This window comes from Martes martes (assembly GCF_963455335.1).
Source record: "Martes martes genome assembly, chromosome: 11".
Classification (NCBI taxonomy): Eukaryota; Metazoa; Chordata; class Mammalia; order Carnivora; family Mustelidae; genus Martes; species Martes martes.
The window spans coordinates 37,676,042-37,703,713 of record NC_137899.1 but is presented as its reverse complement, the minus strand read 5'-3'; the positions used below and the strand labels follow the sequence as shown (position 1 = coordinate 37,703,713).

The window sequence follows — 27,672 nt, the reverse complement described above, 5'->3', positions numbered from 1 at the left end:
AATAGAAACAGAAAGCAGACTGATGGTAGTTGGGAACTAGGGGAAGGAGGGAAAGAAGAGTATCTGCTTAATGTATAGGGTTTTATTCTAGGATGATAAAAATGTTTTGGAACTAGATGGAATTGGTGGTTGCAAACTGTATTTACCAAATGCCACCAAACTGTTCATTTTTAGATGATTAATTTTTGTTAGGTGAATTTCATCTCAATTTTATTTTTTTTAGTGTTTTTTTTTAAGTTTTTTTTTTTTTTTTTTTAATTTATTTGACAGACAGAGATTACAAGTAGGCAGAGAGTCAGGCAGAGAGAGAGAAGAGGAAGCAGGCTCCCTGCTGAGCAGAGAGCCCGATTTGGGGCTCGATCCCAGAACCCTGGGATCATGACCTGAGCTGAAGGCAGAGGCTTTAACCTACTGAGCCACCCAGGCGCCCCTCATCTCAATTTTTAAAAATCATAGCTTCTTTGTATCTAGCACCAGAACTTAAGAAGTTCTCAATCACGATCTCATTTATTCTCCAAAATACCTGTTGAGATTCATGTCCTTCAACAGGATTATTCCCATAGACAATAAACTGAAGAATTTGTGATAATTTAAATAAATGCCTGCTAAGTAAAAGTCCATAGTTGCAGCTGTAGGCGTCCAAAAATGTCAACTGAACAAATAAGCAAGTAAATGTCTCTAAAAGTCCTAGTGTCTTTTCTAGTATGTCAAATAGCTATATTATAAATTCTCATACATATATACCCCAGATGCAAAACAACCTCTATAAGTTTTTCCAAATTAAGGTTTTAAATTTTAATTAATTTTCATTTTAGTGGAATCTAAAGAAATTTAAATAATGTTCCTTATCATTTAATGTCTAACAATTTTCCATGAGAAATTTTTCTAGTTCCATATTAGAAATTTACTTACATTTCAACAATTAGTAGCCCATAATAGATATTTTACAGTCATAGTTTAGCTTTTCCTACAAACTTTATATATAAAGATAAGAGGTGTTTTTGTTTGAAAATAATTCCTGCCCCAACTTGTCATATTCTCGTCACTTGGATATATCCTATCTTTGCCACTTCCTCTCTTCCATGTGCTCAATTCGACTTTCAGTTTCACTGGCGTGACAGACCTCTTTGCTAAGTCTCTTCACTGGATCTTATTATGGCTCCTTCACCCACTTCCTGCCATTTCTTGGATTTGCTTTAGAAGCCTTTCTTCACTATACACTTTGAAAAAGACTATTCTGGGGGCGCCTGGGTGGCTCAGTGGGTTAAAGCCTCTGCCTTCGACTCAGGTCATGATCCCAGGGTCCTGGGATCGAGCCCTGCATTGGGCTCTCCGCTCAGCAGGGAGCCTGCTTCCCCCTCTCTCTCTGCCTGCCTCTCTGCCTACCTGCGCTCTGTCAATAAATAAAGTCTTAAAAAAAAAAAAAAAAGGACTATTCTGCCCATACTTTCCTCCATATTATCCCTCTTAAGGCTACTAAAAACCAAGCCTGAAGGTCCTGAATTAGTTTTTGTCACAACACACAACTATTAGAATAAATGATGATGGGGAAAAAATGATGATGAAGGTATCAAACTCCTGTATCCATTCTGAAGCTAAGTAAGCTATGTGACATATAAGAATAAAAAACTAGAAAGTTTTGGCGTGCCTGGCTGGCTCAGTGGCAGAGCATGCAACTCCTGGTGCACTCCTCTGTTATAATATGTATTGTCCAAAGTAAAGGATATTTTGTAGGACTGCTTCATGCATTACCTTTAGGAAAGATACTTCTGGGGGCAAGCAATACAAAGTCTGAATTAAACAAAATGTCTAAAAAGCCCCAGGCAGAGCTCAAAAACAAACAAAAAACTAGAAAGTTTTAAAGAAACAAGGATGAAGAGCAATTTTCTTAGTGGTAGAGCAGTGTATCTGAAATATGCAAAGAACAATTTTGCACCACAAGTAACTTTGTCTATCAGAATGTAAACAGTAATTGAAAAGTCCAGCTATCAATAAGGTAACACACAGCTTGCACAGAGCTCTGTCCATTTTTGCATACAACTGGTACTATTTTTCAAACTGAAAATGCTCACTAAACAAATGCGAGAGGCAAATTTTTAAATAATTATTCAACAAATAATACCAGTTATGCTGAATAGTTGGTGCAAAACATTGATTTTACTGAATTCTGCTACATGAACAGAATGTTAAGTATACCCAATGTGAATGTATAGGAATAGTAACATTAATTAATAATACTAAGTACCCAACTGTCTCCTAATTTTGTTCACTAATATTATAATCCTTTCTTTACATAACAGCATAAATAATTTCACTTGGAAAAAATGAAGTCATTCAAAGTAGCTTAATACAAAGACACCCTATGTAGTGTCATCCCCATCAGCACCTTGTAAATGGGGTTAGCCCAGCTCTGAAAATATTTACTTAATAATGCAGTAATGTCTCACATCTCCATGGGTCAGGGTTCTTGCTACATTAACACTGAGGAAGTACTCAACAGCAACCAAAAAAACAACAAGTAGAAAAACTGAACTATCATAAAGCCCACTCACTGGACTCCATCAGCTCTGATTTTTATAAACCAGTCTATCAAATGGACTGAGTTTTCTAGTCACAGCAAATCTCAAACAACAAATCCGGAAAAGAGGCAGATGAAATGGAGCAAGGCAAGACAAGTATGACCATGGCAATGAGAACAGATAGCAAGGAAAAAAGAACTACAAAACAGAAAGGAAGTCTGTGCAAGTCTAATAGTGGCTCCCCCAACTATGTAATACAAGCAGCACTGCAATAAGAGTAACAGTTGCAGGACTACACCAAAGTGAGGGCCCTTAGGAAACCTATCTTTTCTGTGTCTCATTTTTTAATTCTCTTTAATAACCATACAGTATAACAAGTTCTTCATCATACTGTATTTGATAACATTTTATTGTATTTAAAAATGATTTTTAAACATTTTTTACTGATTCTAAAAGAAATATTATACAGAATTCGGAAAATACTGAAAGTGTAAAAAAAATTAAAGTTGCCAATAACCCACCACCCAGAGATAGCCATCATTTACATCTTAGTGCATTTTTTTCAGGCATCTTCATATGTAAGTATGTATATATATTTTATATGATAACATTTTTATTAAGCTGGCATTATGTGTGGACATTTTCCCAACTCAAAAAGTCTTTATAGCATTATTTTAAGGACTACATTACCAGAATTTATTCTATCATTGCAGATTTTGGTTGCTATTTATAAAGCATACTATACTGCATACAAACCATAAAAAAATAATCATTTATAAAATCTAGATACAAAAAGGAAATTTTTCAATGATCAGCTTACCAAACACCAAGAAAAAAACTGTAAAAGTTATGGTTCATAAAACCAAGTTCAATGAACAAATAAGACATTCAGAAAGCCAAGTTTCTAAATAAGTTTTGGAATTGATCAGTTTAAGTGATTTCTGATGCCAGCAATAACAGACTTCCAATTACGGGGTAGGCACCGTGATTGGCTGCATTAATATCAAGAGCCTTCTTTGTAAAGCAGTCTCAAAAACAAGGTAGCAGCATTTAATGCACTTTTACAAATGAAAAAATTCACCCCACATCCCACTGTACCTCCTCTCTCATTGTACTTATTACCCAGTGTCTGTCTCCTCCACTGAACTGTGAACAACTTGACAACAGAGACCGACATCCCCTCTAAATTTCCAACTGTTGGTATAAAACAGTTCAATAAAGGTTTGCTGAATGACTTTACAATACAAAAATTTTAAGTCTTAATCTAAAAGCACACAAGTTTAAACAAACGGAATAATGTATACACTAATTTTGATGATGCTATTTCATTCTATTCCCATATTCCTATTGGTCTTCAAAATCTTAATGGCTGCATAATATTCCATTGCACTTACATGATATGGTTTAGAAAACAATTATTCTAATATTCTCTTTGAATGCTGTTTCCAGTGTTTTTAGATTGTACAGCTAATGTTCCAGCAAACATATCCTGCCTTATAAATCTGACAGATTTATTTCTGATTAGAAAAATTGGGCTCAACTCTAGAAGACAATAATCTTCTACAATAAAAGTGAGTACTGGGGGCACCTGGGTGGCTCAGTGGGTTAAGCCTCTGCCTTCGGCTCGGGTCATGATCTCAGGGTCCTGGGATCGAGCCCCGCATCGGGCTCTCTGCTCAACAGGGAGCCTGCTTCCTCCCCCCTCTCTCTCTGTGCCTGCCTCTCTGCCTACTTGTGATCTCTGTCTGTCAAATAAATGAATAAAATCTTAAAAAAAAAAATGAGTATTAAAGAAAAAGATTTTCACCCCACAGGCAGAGTTTTGAAGGACAGGCAAGAACACACACACACACAAAGAAACCAGAATTTTTGGGAGCCAAATCAATTTAAATAAATCCTCTTTTACAATATGTATTGTCCAAAGTAAAGGATATTTTGTAGGACTGCTTCATGCATTACCTTTAGGAAAGACACTTCTGGGGGCAGGCAATACAGTCTGAATTAAAAAACAAAATGTCTAACTAGAACATCAATGCTTTCCAAAGGAGGCACACACTTTACCTCCACTTTCTTGGATTCAGAGACTGCTCAGCAGCTCAGGCTGCAGAAATGTAAGCAACTTTGTGCTTCTGAAGATGTACTGATTCCCCTTTTTCACCATTTACAGATTTTAAAGTAATAATCTACCAGGTAACATAAAAGCACTCAAGCTCTGATCTTAGATAGAAGGAACTTAGGGGAAAGCCAACTCTATTTCAGAAATGTGAAGCTAGTGTATATGCACACTCATCTAAGAAACTTGTGTTGAGCATCTACCAAGGCATCTCTGCAGTATGGCCCCTCGAGGATTACTAAAATCATGGAGCCAGCCTCCTTTATTCGTTTTACTTGAAGGGAGGAAAGGAGAGGAAGAAAGAAAAACAGTTAACTATATTATAATTTAATTGTGGTCCAAGTATGATTGCTAACAATTATCTCTAATAGGACAGAATATAATCTATAAAAGGTAACGTCGTCATAACGGAGGAAGGGGGCCTTTGAAAACAACCAGAAAATATGCTCAAATATGTGATTTTTAAAAGAAATACGCTATTTAATTTACACCTTGTCTACATCAATTTTTTCACGACGCCCAGTGAGTAATATGTTTATAGTCTTGTATTGTTTGCTTTACAGGTTTTCTCTTTCACGCAGACATACAATAGTGACTCTCTGAGACATGCATAACAATTCAATTATTTGAAGCAGGAATTCTATAGGTTGCTTAGAATATGGTACCTTTCGTCCCCCGCAGTTCCATTCACAGACTGCACTAACATTCCACACAATACAAAAGCGCATGCCACGACAAAGACCTCCAAACATAAACATATGAAGCTATGCTTCTAAAAACGCCCCCAACGCGAACTTCACAGCTGGCACTTGTGGCACACTCAAGCCACCACTAAGGCAGCTGTCACAGGCCAATCACACACCCAAAAGTGCCAGCGTGCCACCAAAAAAAGCTAAGCTGATGATCGGCGTACAAATCCCCCACTAAATAAAGAAAAGCCCTAAATCCCCACCCTGAAAAGCACAATGCCGGCACTACCCAGGAAACTCCCTAAAACAGTGAAAGGCTGGAGATTTAGAAGCAATGAATACCAGCTTATAGCTATACAGTAAAGAAAGGGTTTTATTTGAGCATTCACAAAAAAGAAGCCACACCAGCCAATCATCACGGAAGTATCATCTGCTAGGTAGTAACACCAGGCTTTTTCAATTGGAAAAAAGAGAGAAGAGGGCAAGCGTAAAATTCAGGTCCTGAAGCACCTCGCTCCCGGGTAGCGAACCAGGGCTGCTGCGACCGCCGCTTGCCAGGCCCTCTCCCACCCCTTTCCAGCCACCGCCTCCCACCGCGGGCCCAAGAGCCTCCGGCTCTCTTACCTTCGCTTTGCCGGCCTCCAGTTTCTTCTGTCTCTCCTCGTCCTCCATGGCCTCTGAAGGGAAAGCTGAGGGAAGACAGGGAGAGGGTCGGGGGTAAAAAGGGAAGGTCGATTCCGACAGAGGTGGGACCGCAAGATCCGCCGCCTAGGGAGCAGGGCCGGGCCTGCCGCTCCCCCCGCCCGGCGTGGAACCAGTCTCCGCGCTCACTGGCTGACCGTCCTCAGCCGCACAGGGAACGCCGTCACCGCCGCCGCCATCTTCGTCTCCACGTAAACACACGGCAAGGCGGGAGTGGGAAGGGGGGGCACGTCGGTCCGCGCAGCCGCCGCGAGCCCTGCCGCGCCGGGCAGGTGCGCCCGCGGCCCCGCCCCGCGTGCCGCCCCGCCCCCGGTGGGCTCGCGTGTCTTTGCGGGGGTACCCGGCCCGGGATTCTGGCTCGGACTCCGGCTCCCACAGGCGAAAAACCCGCGAGGGTGAGCGCCCTTCCTCGGGGACGCACGCTCCTCAGGTGGCGGCCTGGCTGAGAAGCTGGGAGAGAGGGGGTGTGCCAGGGGCGCCGGCAGGATTCCACCCACCGAGCTAGGGACTCGCTTTTAAAACACTGAGATTTTTCAAGTCACAAAAATAACCTATACTTAACGGCGAAGTTGGTGACCGATGAAGAGCTCAAAGGAAAAGACTGGGGTGGGGCGGAGAGGAAAAGACCCACCGGACGTTAGTTTTTGGATCTAGATGGATTCCTCCTGTCGAAGAATTGGGAGATCAGCCAGCAGTTCTCATTACTATTTCAGCTCAAAGTCCCTCCCTTTTCCCCCAACACCGGCCCGCCCAATCTCCGATTCAATCCTGCAAGGCCCACCTCACACGCCGCCCAAAGAGCTTTTCTGATCTCTTTGTTCCCTCCACCGCAGTTAGGAGTATCCAGTTACAACTTACTCCCCTTCCACTCCTCCTTCGATCTCCCTCTTAGCAATGACGTCCTGAAAGGAACGTAGGCTTTGGAACCTGGTTTAGGGAGAACACACTTTCTAGCTTGAATGACCTTGAACAAGTTACCTATCCTCCCTTAGGTTACCTGAAGTTTTGGAAGGGTTGTTAATATATGTGAGTCAATATATGTGACTGCCTCTGACATACTAAAATGTCCTTAATTAATGGTAGTTTTTTTTCGACTCCTCGTATTTCCTTTATGTACTCTGCATGATACTTTAGTAATTTATGCACCACTTTTTAGTCCACCTCATACTCTAGATTCCTTCATGGCAGAGGCTGTCTTGCTTATCTTGACATTACTAAAATGACTAGCATAGTGTTTTGCACCCCATAACACTTGTTAGATTGAATTGAGCCATTTTAATAATTTTCATCTCTTCCCTCAATACTTTCTTTTTTTCTCCCCACCCTCTTACTCTCAAATCCACTTCTGTGGTAAGCTACACATGTTAATGTCTCAGGTTGATTACTCAGCCTATCATGTTTCTCTGTTTTGAGCTAGGTTGGATTCAAACTAGCAGGTGTGAACTAAAATAAGCAATGAGTTCAATCATAGAAGTGGTGCTAGTAAAAATAGGGTTGAAAAATGAAAAGACCAAAGATCTAAAGTCTACCACTACCTGAAGACTAGGTTTAAAGACCTCTCATTTATAAATTCTTAGATTTTAAAAAGACTTTTTAGTTTCAAACTGTACAATGCATACATATTTATGCCAATTGTTACACTCACATATATACTGACCTGTTTACCTGAATTCGGCAATAGGTAAGATTAGACATTTTATCATGGGAATAAAAGAATTGAGCCAGTAAAAGGAGAAGTGATTTATTTAGTCACCCACCTAGCTAAGAGTCAAACTAGGACTACAACCAGGTGTTATAATATTGCAGTGATTTAAATACTGCCTGGATTAAGGGATTGTGTTTCTAGATTCTGATTGCCAAAAGGAGGAAGCCCTAAATTATTTGACAAGATGTTTGTTAATAGATACTGCTTTCTCAATGACTAAGGAGTCAGCTGTTCCACTATGTACTAAAAACGTTCAAAAACCTTCTAAAGCAACAAGATTATTTCAAACTTTCCCTTCACTAAGACAGACCAATCATATACACCTGTTTTATATATAATAGATGCTCAGTAGATGTTGAAAGTTAATTGTGTGTTGACTTCTGTTAAAAGGGCGTGTGGCACTTGTGCTCTGATGCCTCCTTATGGCACCTATTCATGTCATGTCATGTCATGTCATGTCATGTCATGTCATGTCATTCATTCCCTGAAAAGATATTTGAGCAAAGACTTGAAAGAGATTAGAGAATGAGCCATGGGGATAAGTGAGGTTATGGCAAGTCTAAAGGCCCTGAAACTAAAATATGACTGTCATGTTAAAGAAAAAGCAGGATGCAAAGGTGGCTAGAGTACAGTGAGGAAGGAGAATAGTGAGAGGAAGTATCGAGGTAAGAGGAGGCCAGATCCTATAGAGTTCTGAAGGTCATTAGAAGGACTTTGGCTTTTACTCTCAGTGAGACAGGGAGCCATTGGAGAACATTGAGTAGATAAGTGACATGATCTGGCTTATGTTGTTAAAAGGATATCTGCTGCTATGAGGATAGCCTGTGGGGTATCAGTCTGGATGCTGTTGCAATAACTCAGACAAGATATAATGGGAGTTTGGACCATGGTAGTGGTAGTAAATCAGAGTCTGTATATATCTTGCACATGCAACTAATAATGCCACAGTATTTGTATGTGAAGCTTGAGACAGAGAGGAGTCAAGGTTGTAACCGAGATGGGGAAGAGCTAATTTGAAGGAGACCAAGAGTTCATTCAGTTTTGGACATAAGTTAGCCATATATTAAGTATCCAAGAATTGATATCACATAGACCCTCGTAGCCTGGAGTTCAGGAGACAGGTCCAAGCAAGAAATATAAATTTGAGAATAGCATATAGATGGCATTTTAAGTTAAGGGTCTGGATAAGACCATCTAGGGCCATGCTGTCCAATATAGCAGCAATTTAGCCACATGTGGTTATTGAGTATGTGAAATACAGCTGGTCTGAACTGAGGTATGCTGTAACAGTGAATTTCAAAGACTTAGAATTAAAACAAAAGAACTTAAAATATCTCATTAATTTAATGATGAGTGTCCACAATAAAAAAAGTACCTTGCATATTTACCACTCCATCTCCTTTAAACAAAGTCACTCTTTTGGAATTAAAAAAAGTCCCGAAGAGCTTCATAAGTCATAGCCAAGTACAGAAATTGGAAGTTAAGACTGATTCATCAATCATGGATGGAATGACTGTACTGAAGAGAAAATATGTTGATACTTCTATAAAAACCAAGATCCAGAAGCCAAGCAAGGCTATGTGAGAGATTTTCCCAAAGTGCTGATTTTCTGTCAGTGAAAATTCTTAAACTTAGAGCAAAAATAAAATATTTCCTGAAGAAAAAAAAATAATGATTTTATACCTCATGTTAATATAAAAATATATTTTATACTGATTATATGTTGAAATGCTAATATTTGAGGTATACTGGGTTAAATAATATATATATGAATTTCACCAGTTTCTTTTTACTTTTTTTGTTAATGTACCTACTAGAAAATTTCAAATTACATATGTGGTTTGCATTTGTGGCTCACTTTATTTTCCTATCGAAACTTGCTGCCCTGGGGAGCAAGTTTAGATGAAGATGTGATTCAATGACTCAGTCTCAGAGCACTCCAACTCTAAGAGGGAAGGGGAAAGGCCTCAGCAAATGAGACTGCAAATTCCTTGCAGTGGATAGGGCAAGGAATGAAAATTTTCCTCTACTCTTCAAAGGTTCTTCTGGATGGCTTAAGAATTAAATTGACATAAACAGATTAAAGGGTGAGAATTGCATTTAATTTTGCATCTATAGGAGCCCCACATACAGGAGAGATTCAAAGACAGAAAGGTAAAATGAGGTACATACGCTATCCTGAGCAAAGGAATGAGATGTGGCCTACGGCATCAAAGGGGAGGAGAGCAATTTATAAGTAAAAAAGTTGTTTAGTAATCAGATGTTTTCCCTGCCATACAGATAAGTCATTCAAGTAAAATTTATATCTTGTAATGACTCAAATTCTGGGAAAGATCCCCAATTTGGACTTTCCCAGGTAGTTAAGGGAGGGGCAAAATTTCTGTTAAGCCTGTAGGGTTTTGATTGCCTTCACAGGGAGGAACTGTGGCAAGTGCTGCTAATAAGTGAAGTAAAATAAGACCTGTGAAATGGCCGCTGCATTTAGAAAGGTGGGTAAGGAGGTTTCTATGGAAGTTGTAGATCAATCATTAACTCTTTCCTGCTGAGTGCAAACTCTGTTTCAGTATCCTTCTCAACAAAGAGCCTTTGGAAGTCACTTCCAGTGGACCAGAATTGAAAAGGAAAATCTGTCATTCCTGATTGGAATTACATTCTAGTGATTCTCCTGCATAACATCTGTACAACTCATAATTTAGCTACACTGCTTTTAGTGTTTACTTAATAGTAAGAATACACTACACCTGTTTCCCAAGAGGAATTAAAGATTTCTAAAGGTACTTTTTCTATTTTCCATTTAAATACATATCCTCCTCCACCTATGATGGGTTACATTCCAATAAATCCACCATAAATGAAAATGCATTTGATACACCTAACCTACCAAACGTAATAGCTTAGCCTAGCCTACCTTACACTTGCTCAAAACACTTCTATTAGCCTACAGCTGGGCGAAATGATCTAATTTAAACTCTATTTTATAATAAAATATTGACTATCCCATGTAGTTTATTGAAAATGACACTGAAGTGAAAATTTATTGAATAATGTATTGAAATACTGTACTGAAAGAATGGTTGTAAGGGTACAAAATAGCTCTGAGTGCATTGGTTTTTTACCCTCATAATAGAACGGCTGACTAGGACCTATAGTTTGCTGCTGCTGCCTAGCATCACGAGAAAGTCTCCTACTGCATATCACTAAAGCAGGAAAAGATCCAAATCCAAAATTCAAAGAACAGTTTCTACTGAATGCATATCACTTTCACATCATTGTAAAGTCAAAAATTGTACGTTGAACCATCTTAAATTGGGGATTGTTTGTAGTGCTAGTTCATATTGGCAAGATAGCAAACTAGTATATGAGGAGGACCTATTGTGAAGAGCAAACAAGAGACTGCTCTAATTATAGTTAAACCATATTTTGAGAAGCTTTCTCCATCCTTCCCCACAGTACAGCCATGCCTCATTTTATTGACCTTCACAGATATTACGTGTTTTGCCAATTATTTAAAGGTTTCTGGTAACCCTATGCCAAGCAAGTCTATCAACGCCATTTTTCCAACAGCAATTGCTCACTTGTGTCTTATTTTGGTAATTCTTGCAATATTTCAAATTTTTCATTAATAATTGTTATGGTGATCTATGATCAACAATTATGAAATGCCAAAAGCTCAGATGATGGGTAGCATTTTTTAGCAAAAAGGTATTTTTAAATTACGAATGTACATTGTTTTTTTAAGACATAATTCTATTGCACACTTAGGAGACTACATCATACGGCAAACACAACTTTTATATACACTGAGAAGCCAAAAAATATATTTGACTCGCTTTATTCTGTTACTCCCTTTATGATGGTGGTCTGGAACTGAATGGCAATATCTCTGAGGTATGCTTGTCTTTTGTGACTGCCATTTCCATTTAATTGATCCTTCACAAATTGGTCAGATAAGACCTAGCAGTTACTTCATTTTAGTAGCCTATATAAGTCAAAACCTGACCTATGACCTCACAAAAGCTGCAGCAGCAACTGAGGCAATTCTTTAAATTCTGTGTTAAAAAAAAAAAAAAGACGGTTCTCTCTGAAATTGTTTGGAAGTAAATATAACTACTAAATTCAGAGAAGGGACATTACAGTTTGTCTTTAGCCTTTTCTCTAATAGATTAAATACTTTTTCTTTAGCTCTTTCTTATACGGTCTATTTAAAATATATATTTAGTTGCCATTCACTGGATCTTAACCAAATTCTAATAACTCACTTAAGTTAACCAAGTAATTTTCATTAAATGTTTAAACTATGTGTTTCACCATAGCAGAGTTATTTTGTGTTTTCCATGCTTAACTCCTATTTGTATGTCACACCTATTTTAATGACAATACTACATGATTGATTTATTAACCTCATTTTCATTTATTTTTTTTTTAAGATTTTATTTATTTATTTGACAGACAGAGAACACAAGTAAGCAGAGAGGCAGGCAGAGAGAGAGGGAGAGAGGAGGAAGCAGGCTCCCTACTGAGCAGAGAGCCTGATGCGGGGCTTGATCCCAGGACCCTGAGATCATGACCTGAGCCAAAGGCAGAAGCTTTAACCCACTGAGCCACCCAGGCGCCCCCCCCCATTTTCATTTAAATGCAGACACATTTTTCTCTTATAATTCTGGTTTTGTTTTAATATATGGCTTTCTGGAGTTTTTGCCTGAATCAACTATCAATATGCAATTTGATTGTGTTCTTGTCCACAAATCTTTAAAATATACATAGACTTTTAAAATTTTAATACAATTCTCACCTCACCTGCTGCTGAATTCTGTATTTTGTCATGCAAACCATTTAAAAATGACTCAGATTTAAAATGAGTCAGATTCTCTCAAATATCTCATCAATGACTCTTTCCAAACAGGAATCTGTCTTTCTCATTTTTCAAAAGTGTTCATTGTGAAACTAAATACTGAAGATTTTACTGATTGATTCCTTCAATTTTTCCAAGGCTAGGATAAAACACTGAGAATGCACATACAAGATCATATAATAATAAACAGTGTTATTTTCTTCTAACCTGGACCAAAATTATTCAGACAAAAGTTTCATCTCCAATTTTTCTGCTAAACCAGATAGTAATTATCTACCTCATTGTTTCACTATTTTGTCCAGCTTCTCTTCCCTAATTAGAAGACATGACCAGCTACCATTTCCACTGTATAGTTGTCACCATCACTTGCCATTCAAATTGCTTAAAACAATATTCAAGATCCTCCCCCCAACAGCAACATTTCCAAACTTCTCTATTTCAGTTAATGACCCTCTTCTGGTCTCCTCAACTTAAAATTTTGGAGACATCTTGTATTCTTCTCGACCTCATCTGTCATATCTATTAGAAACATGTCCCTTTGTGCTTTCTTTCCCACTGTCTTTTAATTTCCTCTAAGTTTTTCCTTTTCCACTGCCAACATGATAGACTAAACCCTGATTATCCATATTTTGAAAACTTCGTAAGACTCTAAGATGGTACATTGGATTCATTCCTCCCCATTACATACTGTTTCCCATAAAAGTCAGATTAGTTTTATAAGATGCAACTTTCATGAAGTCATTCCATTATAAAATGACTCCCTACTGCGTGTAAGATGAACTTCAAACTCCTAAATCCATTTATTCAAAGCCTTCCATAACTTGCCCCAATTCTACTATGACCCCTAACTCCAATTCTTCTCCCTCACCAACTCCCCATTCTAGTCGGAAAGGTGTTCAAGGGGCTCCCCATACATTGACTCAGCAGTCACATTTCCTGCCATGCCAGAAACCCATACACAACTTACAGGCTTCATAAGACAAATATTTATGGGACATACAATTTAGCTTATTTTGCGGATAGGTGACTAGGCCCTTGTAATTAAATTAAACTGAAGAGAAAGACATTAACCAAAAATGGTTAGTTTTACTTATTAATAGAGATAAAAGATATATAATAAAGAAAATAGGAGGAAGCATAGTGATGTATCTTCCTCACTGTATAGAATAAGAAACAAAGGCCTGAGAGGTTAAATAACCTGCCCCACTTTTCATGATTGGGTAGGAAAAGTCCTACCATGTCCTGGCCCCGGAATGATCTAAATGTTAACTCCATTTTGCTAACCTGCTTGTCCAAACAAAATCAGTACATGCTTAAAGAATGTATTAAATAAAATTTAGGACATTTTCACTTAATATTTTAGGTTTCAAAAGATTATTAATGACTCATCAAACTAGTACTTGTTTAAAGTGGTCTAATGAGGGGCGCCTGAATGGCTCAGCTGGTTAAGTAGCTGCCTTCAGCTTAGGTCATGATCCCAGGGTCCTGTGATAGAGCCTTGCATTGGGCTCCTTGCTCAGCAGGGAGCCTGCTTCTCCCTCTCCCTCTGCCTGCTGCTCTGCCTACTTGTGCTCATTATCTCTCTGGCAAATAAATAAATAAAATCTTTAAAAAAATAAAAGTGGCCTAATGAACCTAATGATGTGTTAGAAAAATAGAAGGTGTACCTACCGTCAAGATGGAATTAAAACCAGAAATCCAAAACATTGCAACTGATTACTAAATAGAATACATACTAATTTCAGATCTTCAAGGATTTTCATATTGCCGTGTAAAATATAAGTTTCCAAAAGAGTTGTATCAAGGGTCCATGTGGTTTTTAGAATCAAGATACATTTAGTTTAAACATGAAAGGAAAGTTTAAATAATTAATCTTCCAGTTTTTCTTTTGTTGCAGCTATGAGTCTGTAAAATGCTGCATACCCACTATGCTTATGAGGTCCTTTTTTAGGCACACTGCTCTGAGTTGTTATGGCTTGGATTTGAGTGAAAGCAGCCTGCCTTTCCTGGGCTACTAATGTTTGAACCTCTGTGAAGACTGGGCACAAAGGAGGCTGACCTCCTATGAGTTCGTGTGGCATAAAATTCCAACCAATTTTAGCACTCCATTTTGAATGAAGTCACATTTTCTCCTTCTGTAAAGTAAAATGCCTTGTGAACTAAGAGAATTTAGGCATGATTCCAGTTTTCCATGAGACCTGTCATGCCATACTTCCCAGTCTCAGAAGTTCCCGGAGGAACTCTATGACTCAGAAATAATGTCTTGGGCTACCTTATATCCCAGGATATCCATGCACAAAAACTCTATTGCCAAAGATGATCTGAGTATAACTTCTCTTCTCATTTTTAAGGAACCTAACAAACCTATTGAACTATATGCCATTAAAAATGGACAAAAATTTTTAAAAAGGGCAAAATAACATAAAATATAAGAACTTTTTCTATATTTCCAGGATTAATATATATTTTCACATTAATTTTTTCTTTAAAAATTATTTATTTATTTATTTATTTATTTATTTATTTATTTATGGGGGGGCAGAGGGAGAGGGAGGGAGAGAATCTTAAGCAGATTCCATGTCCAGCGCAGAGCCCAGGGAAGGACTCAATCTAATGACCCTGAGATCATTGACCTGCAAAATCAACAGTCAGATCCCAAACCGACTGAGCCACCCAGGCAGGCATCCTTTCACATTAATTTCTATTCCCTCATCATTCATCCAACAAACAAGGAACAGAACTCACCATTGTGAAGGTATATAAAGTAATCTTGAATGTGTTCATATACCCCTGTGTATGTGTATGTGTGTGTATGTGTGTATGTGCATAGCAGTCTATAAAACTTTACTAGAGAGTCTCTTGGAATAAGTTACCAGCCAACAATCACCAAAAGCTTCTTTTTCTTTTCTTTTTTTTTAAGATTTTATTTTTAAGTAATCTCTATACCCAACATGAGGCTCAAACTCACAACCCAAGATCAAGAGTCACAAGCCCCACCAACTGAGCCAGCAAGTGCCCCACAAACTTCTTTTTCTAATCTAATGACTAGAATGCCACTTGAAACTCTCTAGCAATGATTTATAAAAACTATCTAAATGCTTAAAAAGAGTTAATGTATTAGAAGTTGAATCTGATGTCAACATTGATAAACTAAGGTATGACTGTATCACTTTTTGAAAAAAAAAATCCTAAGTTTCTAATTTAAATACAGAACCTCAAAGTTTATAGATAAAATTGATTTAGAGTTATAAATTTTGTTGATTTTCCTTTATAAGAGTAATTTTAACTTTCATTTTTAAACATTTTTATAGTAGCTTCAAGTTTTTTTTAATATTTTGTTAATGTCCAGATTACATTTGCTGATTTTTTTGCCCAGTGTATCACTTAAAGCCACTGTTTCCTTGTTGATTTTCTGCTTAGATGATCTGTCCGTTGATATAAGTGGGGTGCTAAAGACCCCTACCATTATTTTATTATTACCAATGAGTTCCTTTATGTTTGTTATTGTTTTATATATTTGGGTGCTCCCATGCTGGGGCATAAATATTTATATCTGTTAGATCTTCTTGTTGGATAGTCCCCTCTATTATGATATAGTGGTTTTCGTCACCTCTTGTCACAGGCTTTGATTTAAAATTGTGTCTTGGGTGCCTGGGTGGCTCAGTTGGTTGAATGACTGACTGCCTTTAGCTAAGGTCATGATCCTGGAGTCCTGGGATGGAGTCCCAGGATCGAGTTCCAGGATGGAGTTCTGCATCAGGCTCCCTGCTCAGCAGGGGGTCTGCTTTTCCCTCTTACCTCCCCCCTCTGTGCTTCCTCTCAAATAGAATCTTTTAAAAAAACAAAAAATAAATAAAATTGTTTGTCTGATATAAGCATTGCTATTCCAGCTTTCTTTCAACGTCCACATTTGCTACTTTCTTGACTTTATGCCTTCTACTATAGCGGTTCTTAAACTTTAGTGTGACTATGAATTATATTGGGTGTTACTGCGCCTATGAATTGTATTGAACGTTTACTAGAAATGTAAATTTTTAGGTCAGAAGGTCTGAGCCAGAACTAAGGGACCCAGGAATCTGCACATTTAACAGGCAGCCCACTGTGACAGTGACGCAGGTAGTCTGAGGACAAGACTAATGCTATATCCTGAATGTCTGCCCTCCCCCTAAATCCCTATGTAGAAATCTTAACCTTGTTGTTATGATATTAGAAGGTAGAGCATTTTATAGGTGATTAGATCTCCACAGCGGAGCCCTCATGAATGGAGTAGTGCCATTATAAAAGAGATCCTGGAAAGTTCCCTCTTTGTTTCTTGCCATGTGAGGATACAATGAGAAGTTGGCAGTCTGCAACCTAGAGGAAAGTTCTCACGAGAACCCAGCCATGCTGGCATCCTCATCTCAGACTTCAAGCCTTCAAAACTGTGAGAAATAAATTTTCTTGTTTATAAACCACCCAGTTTATGGTATTCTGTTAGCACAACCCAAACAAACCAAGACAGCTTCTATATATAAATAATGCCAAATATGTAGCAACACAGATATGAAATTACCATTTCTTTTTTACCATTTTAATTGTAGTTATTGCTATAGAATTTAAACTTGGGGAAATGTGCATATGACATAATTTTAATATGGGAAGATCATCTTTAAATAATCTAGGTTTGAAAAACAAATATATTAACAGTTCACAGAAAAAGAAATGTAAATAGTACTTTAAAGTATGGAAGAATGTGGACCTAGCTCATAAGACAAATGCAAATTAAAACTATACTCAGGGGGTGCCTGGGTGGCTCAGTGGGTTAAAGCCTCTGCCTTCCGCTCAGGTTGTGATCCCAGGGTCCTGGGATAGAGCCCCCCCATCAGGCTCTCCGCTCAGCAGGGAGCCTGCTTCCTCCTCTCTCTCTGCCTGCCTCTCTGCCTTCTTGTGATCTTTGTCTGTCAAATAAATAAATAAAATCTTAAAAAAAAAACCAAACCACTATACTCAAATACCATTTCAAACGTACCAAGTTGGTGAAACACATCCTCATCGTGAAAATCTAATAAAGGTGATGTTCAAAGAATATATTTTATAATTAAAAAGGCATTTATTTTGGCTGTTAGGGGATATCACCAGCAAACACTTCCATTCCCAACCCTTAAATATAAAAACATGATGATTTAGCATTGGTTATAAAGTCTTCAATTAAGCATGGTGCCAATCAATATCTGATTTTCATTTTACTTATAAGGATACTTGTGATCTGAATAGCAGCTCTAAAGAAACCTAATAATAAAAGATATACAACTCATCTGTATGAATGTAATTTTAAGCATGTTATGCTCTATATACTGGTATAAGTAATGATTTCACAAAATTTGTCCTTATTTCTGGTATGTATGTCTGATTAGTTTTGCATTCTTATGGAATAGGGAATAGTGATTTACATATCAATGAAATTCAATCCTGCCTAGACAGACCAATGGAATCAATAATAATAATAATTTAAAAAATGCTTAGATGTGAAGACATAAAATTGGAAATGGATCACATACTCTATTATCACCATTGCTGTGCTTTTCATGATTGCTTTTCTTCCAATTACCTTTGTTAATGAAAAGCATGTAGTGGTTGTCAATAAATTTGTTGTGATAATTTCTTTCTATATATTTAAATTCAACTTATTGTAGCAATCGTATAGGAGCCCCTAGGAACTAAAGATGAGAAAGTAGTGAAAACAACAAATCTACAGAGCCTATATACAGTTTTGACTCCCTCTCTTTAATTTCATGTTTCATCTTTGATAATTTATGGAAGTTGTATCTGCATAATACAACCTAAATGAGAATTAATGCAATAATCCAGAAGACATGAATAGAGCAAATGACAGAATCATCCAGTTAATGGCTTCAATTCTCCACTTTAAAACTAAAGCTCAAGAGAACTTTTCACATGTTCTGTAATACAACCCCCATCTTTTGCTTCCTTTCCCCATTTCTCTTTCATTTCTCAAATCAAACATTTCCAGTGTGCCCTTTAGAACTCACCAAGTGTAGTCAGCAAAATCCCAAATATCTGAAACCTCTTCTCTGATCTTTTCCTTTCACTTCTTGATCTCCTGAAACTCACTCTCCCCTACTGCACTGCCTTCCCTGCAATCCTCTTAAGTGGGAGCTATTCTTCCCTAAGACCCTTTGTACTACTGGGACTAGACATGGGGAGCAGGCTTTCATCCCCACAACTCTACCCAAACTGCTCTTGTTGAGGTCACCAGTGGCCATCATGTTGGCAAATCCAATGTTCAGGTTTGGCTCCTTCTTATTTTTCTGACCTCTAAATGTTGTAGTGCCCAAGATCAGTCCTCCGATCTTTCCTCTATTTCCACTCACTACTTTGGTGATCTCACCTGGTGACGTTGCTATATGCTGCCTACTTACAGTTCCAACAGGACTCTCTCTTGAACTCCCAACTTCAAATATCTAACTACTTATTTGATAATTCTACTTGAATATGCAATACACATTTAGGTATGTCCATAAACCTGCTGTTCCAACAGTTTTCCATCTCCCAGTGAATGGTTATCCCACGTTAGAGGTTCCGCAGACTGATAATATTGGAGTCACTCTTGTCCCATCTCTTTCTCTCATGATTCTTATTCAGTCCACCGATGTAAATTGTGTTCAAATATATCCATAATCCTGCCACTTGTCTCCACTTCCACAAGTACCACCCTGGTCCAAGCCACCATGATCTCTCACCCTGACTTTTGCTAAGGTTATGAAACTAGCCTCTCTGTTTCCTCCCCTTGCCTCCTTACAGCATATTCTCTCTACAACAGCCAGACTGATCCTTATAAAATATGTCACATCATGTCATTCTTCTGCTCAAGCCCTTCAATTGCATTCCATATCATAAGGAGTAAAACATCAAATCCCTGGGAACCTGGGTGGCTCAGTGGGTTAAAGCCTCTGCTTTCGGCTCAGGTCATGATCCCAGGGTCCTGGGATCGAGTCCCGCATCGGGCTTTCTGCTCAGTGGGGAGCCTGCTTCCCTTCCCCTCTCTCTGCCTGCCTCTCTGCCTACTTGTGATCTCTGTCTGTCAAATAAATAAATAAAATCCTTAAAAAAAAAAAAAGATGGGGGGAGTTAAAAAAAAAAAAATCAAATCCTCATAAGACCTATCAGATAGGGTCTCTGATTTCATCTACCCTCTCTGCCTTACTTACTCTGATCCAATCACACTGGTCTCCTTGGTCTTTCTTTAAAAACGAAACAAAACAAAACAACAACAACAACAACAACAACAAAGTTATCTAACTCAGGGTCTTCAAACTCGATATTGCCAATGCCTGGAATGTTCTTTCTGGAAGTAGCCAGACTGCTCACTCTCTAATACCCTTCAGGTCTTGTCACAATTATCTTACCAGAGAAGGCCTTTCCTGAACCCCCTATAAGAATGTTCTCCTCCATTCCTTGCCTGGCTTCATTTTTTTCATAGCACTATCATTACCTGATATCATTTATTTTATGTCTCTGTCCCAGCTCATGCCAGAAATGCCCCCCAAATAGTGATTTTGCTTATTTTGTTCATTGCTATACTCCCCAAATCTGGCATATTATGGGTGCTCAATAAGTATTTATTGGAAAAAATGAATATTTCACTTCTCCCTTTCTCTCTCTTGCTTTAATATTCACTTAAAAATTAACTAAATCTTTCTATAGTAAAACTACTCCCCACTCTTTGATAGTTCTCCAAATCAATTAAGATTCTATTCTAATGATGGTAAATAATCATTATTTGTTATTTTTATCTTAAGCAATGCTGTCCTACAGAAATTTCCACAGTGACTGAAAAAATATTCTATATCCACACTAATATGGTAGCCTTGAAGTTATTGCATACTTCAAATGTGGCTAGTGCAACTGACAGGCTGGATATTTTCATTTTCATTTAAATAGCCATGTGTAGCTAGTGGCTATTTTATTGGATAGTAAAATTTTGGAAAATACCATTTTTTAGTATTCTAATTCACATTTCATAATTTTACATTTTTATTTTTCTTTTTTAAACAATTTCCTTACTTTAAGATTATTTTCTTAATTGTGAAGCAAGCAGCTTCACAGTTCTCATTAAAAATTTTTTTCACTGGTTTCTTTCCAATTTAAACTTAGATTACTCTGGAATTTTTTAATATATAAATAAGATAAATACAATAACCAGCACTTTTTAATAAAAACAGTGAAATTGAAGTGTCATCATAAAATTTAAAACTGTGAAATTCATTTTAGCAGATGTTGTTGTTTGGTTACTCAAAAGCCATTCCCAACCTGATCCACCTTTGTAGCCTCTGATGATAGAAGCTAGAAGGACAAGTACTTTCCTAGCTTCTCTTGCAACAAGGACTGGCCATGTGACCAGATATGACCCATGAGATGCAGGTAGACATTTACTAGGAAAGCATCTGAGAAAGTTTTTGGTATTCTGACTAAAAAGGAACAGGCAACGGAATACCGTTTAGCAATAAAAGGTCCAATCTCTTAATATTTATAACATAGGAGAATCTCAAAAATATGTTATGTGAAAAAATGCAGACAAGTGTTCATATTACATGTTTTTTTATGTGAATTTTTATGAAATTCAAGAAGGCAAAACTAAGCTTTACTGATAGAAATTAGAAGTATGGTTGCCTCTGGGTTGGTGAGGTAACTGGCTGGAAAGAAGCACAAGGGAAATTTCCAGGGTGACAGGAATATTCTGTGTGTTGATTTATGTAATGATCACATTTGTGTATTGTGTGTACATTTGTCAACATGCATTGATTGGTAGGTTTAAGATAATTCATTTTTCTATACATAAATTATAGCACAATTTTTAAAAAGGAAAAAAAAAAAGCACCAGAGGTAGCTCATGTGCTCTTCAGCCATCACCCTTTCTTCCTAGACATGATTCCTAGAGCTGCCACAGTCATTTCATTTTGACTGTGCTCAAGAGAGAGAATTGCAGAGATATTTGACCTAACTTTGCTAAGCCACTGAACCACTACAATAACTGTTCATCTCTAGACTTCTTATGTCAGAAAAATAAAGTCTTATTTGTTCTACTCTACCATAGTTGGGTTAACCAATGAAGTGAAAAATACATTTTACTCGGACTTCAGAATGAATCTGGTGATGTAATAATTTCATATTATGTGATCTGTTTACATTCCACATCTCATGCAATGGGGTTCTACAATGGCCCTAAATGGTTTATCATCATAGAAGCACTGACATGAGAAAATAGGCATACCAAGAAAATTTGCCTCAATCAAGGAAATTTACCTCATTATTGATTAAATATTAGTAACGATAAACTAGAATGTACATTTACAAAACTTAAGCATTGGTTTTTAAGATAAACAAGAGAACAAGTAAGAATAAAGACCAAGATGTTACACAACATTCTTTTGTTTTAGAATTTCAGTTTCTAAAAGGGAATAAAACTACAGATGATAAAATAGGAAGAAATTATGCAGGCTGAAAGGTTCAAACTGCCGGCCATAAAAAAATTGTGACAGATAATATTTGCTGATTGTCTCCCAAATACCTACCAGTCATGTTCTAAACGCTTTATGCCCATTATCTCAACATAATTATAACAACTCTATGAGGAATGTATCATCTCTACTTTGGTATGAGGAGATTGAGCTACAGAGAGGTTAAGCAATTTTCCCAAGGTTGTGGCGTTGAGAAAAGGCAGACTCAGGACTCAATCTTGCGTCTTTCAGATGGTAGAATTTAGTACCCTTAACCGTGACTATGTTTAATTTCTTCCTGCCACCAAGCGCAATGAATCAAGTTTTATTAGGTTTAAAGCAGAATATGTTTTTTAAAAGATTTCATTTATTTGACACAAAGAGAGAGAGAAAGTGAAGGGGCACAAGCAGGGGGCGTGGGAGACGGAGAAGCAGGCTTCCCACTGAGCGTGGAGCCCAATGTGGGGCTCAATCCCAGGACCCTGGGATCATGACCTGAGCTGAAGGCAGACGCTTAACAACTGAGCCACCCAGGTGCCCCTGAAGCAGAATATTTTTATTTTTATTTTTTCTCTAATATATGGAAAGGACCGTGACAATTTCTGATATCATTAGGGTATTCTTATAACTATAAATTTAAAAACTGATTTCCTTCTTAAAATTAAAAGGCAATCTTACTTTGAACTAAAGAAAGACATTGTAGCTATTAATCTTAGTTGTTGTAGACCACATGCAATTCTGACACATTCCATAATCTGTCCTCATTTAACATTTAAATGATGATAAACTTCGTATAAGATATTAAAATAATGATCAGTTATAATCTGTTAAGAAGAATAATAACATCTCAAAGAATTGAAAAGATAATGATACGTAATGACTACAGTGAAACTTTCTATCTAAGGGTAACTAGAATATTTTCAGTTTTGCAATTTCATCTTTGTAACCTTTAAAATGCAGCAGTGGCATAATTGCAAAACCATTCATTAAAACTGGTCAGTAATAAAGTGGTTTCAAAACATTAAATAAACTTTCATCCCAATAAGGAAAAAAAAAACCAGACTTTTGAGAAAATATTTTTAAAAATCAAATAGAGAATAGCATCTCCCCTTTGCCCACCCAGTTGTTGAACGCATCTGGAAAATCCTCATAAAAATAGTTCACCTGATTATACTTCTTGATCAAGTCATGAAGCCTTACTATCATGCTAAACTTCACCAATCTCAGAAAACAGAAACAACATTTACAACCTGCTATTCATTTTCTTCAGGGTTGGAGAATATGAAGAGATGAAATAAAGAACTGCTGTTCTGTGAAATTATTTTTAATTTCTTATATGATGAATATAGGTACATATTTAGTGGTTAAGCCTCAATTATCTACTTCACATAAACACCCAAGGTATTTACTCCCATACTTGTCTACCCTGAACCTCCAGCAATTCGTCAATTATAATTCAGCTTTTCCCACCTCAGCACTGGTTCCCTCACCCAGTTCCATCCCTGAGTCTTTGTTCTAGGCATGACTTCCCTGTATTTACCCATCTCTCCAATCTTGGGAACAGTTATTTGCCCTATGTCCTCCCCTCTCATGGATCAAAGAATTATTGATTTTTCAGCTTGTTCAGCTTTTTACTTGTTAGAACAGACTTCCAGCTCCTCATGTGGAGAACTGGATACAGAAGTCCCGTTCAGAAATTCTGAATCAGAGAGGTTCTGAACCTGTAGACACCAGGAGCAGCTGAGGTCAGGAGTGAGGCACCCAACTGATACAAGATTCAGCAAACCTCTCTGCCCCAACTTCCCTTCTTGGCTCCCAGAATTCTGAAGACTTGACATATACTCCCATATGGGATATTGCAAGAATCCTGAGGAAATGGATAAACCCAAGAGAAGATGAGAAAGTAATTGGAGGCTCTCTAACTCAATAGCCCTGCCAAATCTCCCTTAGAGGAGCCCACTCATCAACAAGCCCTGGCCAATACATATACACATAAAAACAGACAATCAAGAATTATCAGATACTTGAATGAAACTTTTAACATTTAAAATGGAAGCTAAAATAAACAAGGAACTTAGAGAAAACAGAGTGTAGAGAGTGAAAAAAAAATTTCTGAAGAGACAGTATAGAGAGGGGAAAAATTTTTTTAAGCTCATGTAATGTATATCCCCAGAGATAAAGAGAGGGTATTGTTTATGTACATGAGGCAAAAATAGAAGGCTATAAGAAAGTAATATTTAATGTCTAAGAATAAGCTCTTGGAAAATAAAAAGAATAGTGGAAATGAAATTTTCAATAGAAGAGTTGGAAACTAATCTAGAAAATTTCTTGGCAAACAAGGCAGAGAAGAAGATACATGAGAAAAAATTAGAAAATAAGAGGTTTAACATCCAACTAGTAGGAATTTTAGAAAGTGATAACAGAGAAAGTGGAGGAGATAAATATGAAAGAAAAAATACAAGAGAACTTCTCAGAACAAAAGAGCATGACATTCTACTTTGAAAGAGCCCACAGGCTGCCTAGTGTAATGCATGCAAGTATTCCAACAGGGCAGTTACTGAGAAATTACAGAACTCTGGGGATAAAGAGATCTTGTATCCTCATCTCCTTTGCCCTTCTTCCTTCTTTGCTCTTGCTTGAGAAAGCCACAACTCTGGCTAAATCCAGCTCTAAGCTCACTCTTTGTACCCACCCCTTCCCAATAAGACTGCAGAAAAAATCATGCTGACTGGTTTCACTGTAAATTAATGACACTAACCCCTACTGGGCTCTCAATACTACATTACTCATGATATGTTTCCATGATTCATTCTTTTACAGACTACTTCATGCCATTTCCTCTCTTATTGAATACCAACCCTCTTCCAGCATCCTCACTTTCAGCTAACTACCTCACTTTCTTTTGCTGAGAAAAATTTGTAAACAAAACAAAGAACTTCCGCATACTTATACCACCACATCATCCTCCTATGTGCATTTGTCCTGCCTTCTCTCGTAGGTTTTGATGAGATCTCAAGCAAAGGCAAACTTCTCTTGTGCATTAGATTTTTATTTTATTTTATTTTTGTGTGTGTGTGTGTGCATTAGATTTTTGTCCTTCCTTGCCTTCTCAAGGAGATTGCTCCAGGAGTTCTCCCCTTTCTCTCCTGAATCATCAAATTTTCTCCCCCTGCAGCATCATTTTTCTTTAGAATAAATAAATGTCTCTCTCTTTCTATGTGTGTATACAAAACCAACCTTCTCTTAGCTTTACTTCTGCAGCCATTGCTCTTTTTCCTTCTCTATTCAGCAACACTCCAACTATCTCCAGTTTTCCTCTGCCTATTTCACTTGGGCCCACTCTAATCATTTTTTTCATCTTATTATGTCATTGAAACTCTCTACCAGAAGTTTCTGATGATCTCCATGATGCCAAGTCTAAAATCAACTATTGGGCCTCATCTTCCTCGATCTATCAGCAAGATTTGACACAAACACGATCGCTCTCTCTTCTTTGAGACACTTCTTTACTTGACTTGCAGGGGTGTAGGACATTCACGTAGTTTTCCTCTTAACTTTCTGACTGCTCCTTTTCTGTCTTTTCTACCAATTCCTTTTCATCGCTTCAACCTCCAACTGTTGGAGTGCCTCAAAGCTCAGTCCTTGACCTTTGCATCTACTACATTCCCTAGGTCATCTCATCCAGGCTCATGACTTTAAATACCATCAGTATACTGAAGATTTTTAATGTTTACATCTCAGCTTGGACTTTCCCCCAGACTCTCTATTTGTTATCTTCACTTGGTATCTCAAATTCAATATGACCAAAACTGAAGTATTGATATATACCCTCCAACATGTTCCTCCCACAGGTTTTCCTACCTCACTTAAGGGCAACTCCTTTTTTCTATTTTTGCAGGTCAAAAACATTAGAGTCATGCTTGACTCCACTCTTTCACACTCCACATCTAGTAAGTCAGCAAATACTGTTAGCTCTACATTTAGAATATACCTGGGATTTGACCAATTTTTATATCTCTGCTACCACCATTCTACTCTGGTCCAAGCCACTACTACTTCTCATCTGAATTACTGCAATAGCATTCTAAGGACTTGTCCTACTCTGCCCTCAGGCTATTATTTACCCAGCTTAAGGAAAGTCAGAGCAGTCACATTTCTGCTCAGAACTATCCAACAGCATCTAATTTTTTTGGAATAAAAAGCTAAGTTCTTGAGTTAATACCTATATTTCTCAAATTATTCCAAAAAATAGAAAAGGATTGAAAACTTCCAAATTCATTCTATGAGGCTGAGCATTACCCTGATACCAAAACCACATAAAGACACCACTAAAAAAGAGAACTACAGGCCAATATCCCTGAGGAACATAGATGCAAAAATTCTCAACAAAATACTAGCAAGCTGAATCCAACAATACATTAAAAATTTTTTTTACCACATTCAAGTGGGATTTATTCCTAGGTTGTAAAGGTGGTATAATATTCACAAATCAATCAATGTGACATATCACATTAATAAAAGAAAGGATAAGAACCATATAAGCATTTAGACAGACACAAAAAAAGCAAATGATGAACTACAACAGCCATTCATGATAAAAACCCTCAACAAAGTAGACTTAGAGGGAACATACTTCAACATTATTGGGTGTATATGAAACCCACAGTTAATATCATCCTCACTGGGGAAAAACTGAGAGCTTTTTCTCTACGGTCAGGAACAAGACCAGGATGTCCACTCTCACCACTTTTATTCAACATAGTACTGGAAGTCCTAGCCACAGCAATCAGACAACAAAAGAAATAAAAAACATCCAAACTGGCAAGGAAGTAAAACTCACTATTTGCAGATGACGTGATACACGATACACAGTAAACCTGAAAGACTCCACTGAAAAAATGCTAGAACTGAAACATGAATTCAGTAAAGTCACAGGATACAAAATAAATATACAGAAATCTGTTGCATTTCTATACACCAATAATGAAGCAGCAGAAAGAGAAATTAAGGAATCAATCTCATTTATAATTACACCAAAAACAATAAGATACCTAGAAATAACCCTAACAAAATGGGTGAAAGACCTATACTCTAAAAACTATGAAATACTGATGAAAGAAATTGAAGATGACACAAAGAAATGGAAAGACAATCCAGGCTCATGGATTAGAAAAACAAATATTGTTAAAATGTCTATACTACCCAAAGCAGTCTACACATTTAATCCAATTCCTTTTAAAATACCAATGACATTTTTTACAGAGCTAGAACAACCCACCCTAAAATTTGTATGGGACCACAAAAGACCCTGAATAGCCAAAGAAACCTTGAAAAGGAAAAACAGGGGTGCCTGGGTGGTTCAGTCCTTAAGCGTCTGCCTTCAGCTCAGGTCATGATCCCAGGGTCCTGGGATCAAGTCCCGCATTGGGCTCTCTGCTTGGCAGGAAGCCTGTTTCTCCCTCTCCCACTCCCCCTGTTTGTGTTCCCCCTCTCCCTGTCTCTCTGTCAAATAAATTAAAAAATAATAATAAAAAAATAAATTTTAAAGTTTTTGAAAATAAAATAAGTAAATAAAATCTTTAAAAAATCTTCTTT

General features: G+C 37.4%; 1 protein-coding gene across 1 annotated transcript in view; it reads right to left on the bottom strand.

Annotated features, from left to right (window-relative positions):
- The window catches only part of AKAP9 (A-kinase anchoring protein 9), a 187,950-nt gene that overhangs the window by 143,201 nt on the left and 17,077 nt on the right, over positions 1-27,672 (bottom strand). Inside the window, exon 2 of the mRNA XM_080818398.1 lies at positions 5,946-6,010. Within this exon, the coding sequence (XP_080674524.1) occupies positions 5,946-6,010 (65 nt within the window). The remainder of the gene's footprint in view (positions 1-5,945; positions 6,011-27,672) is intronic.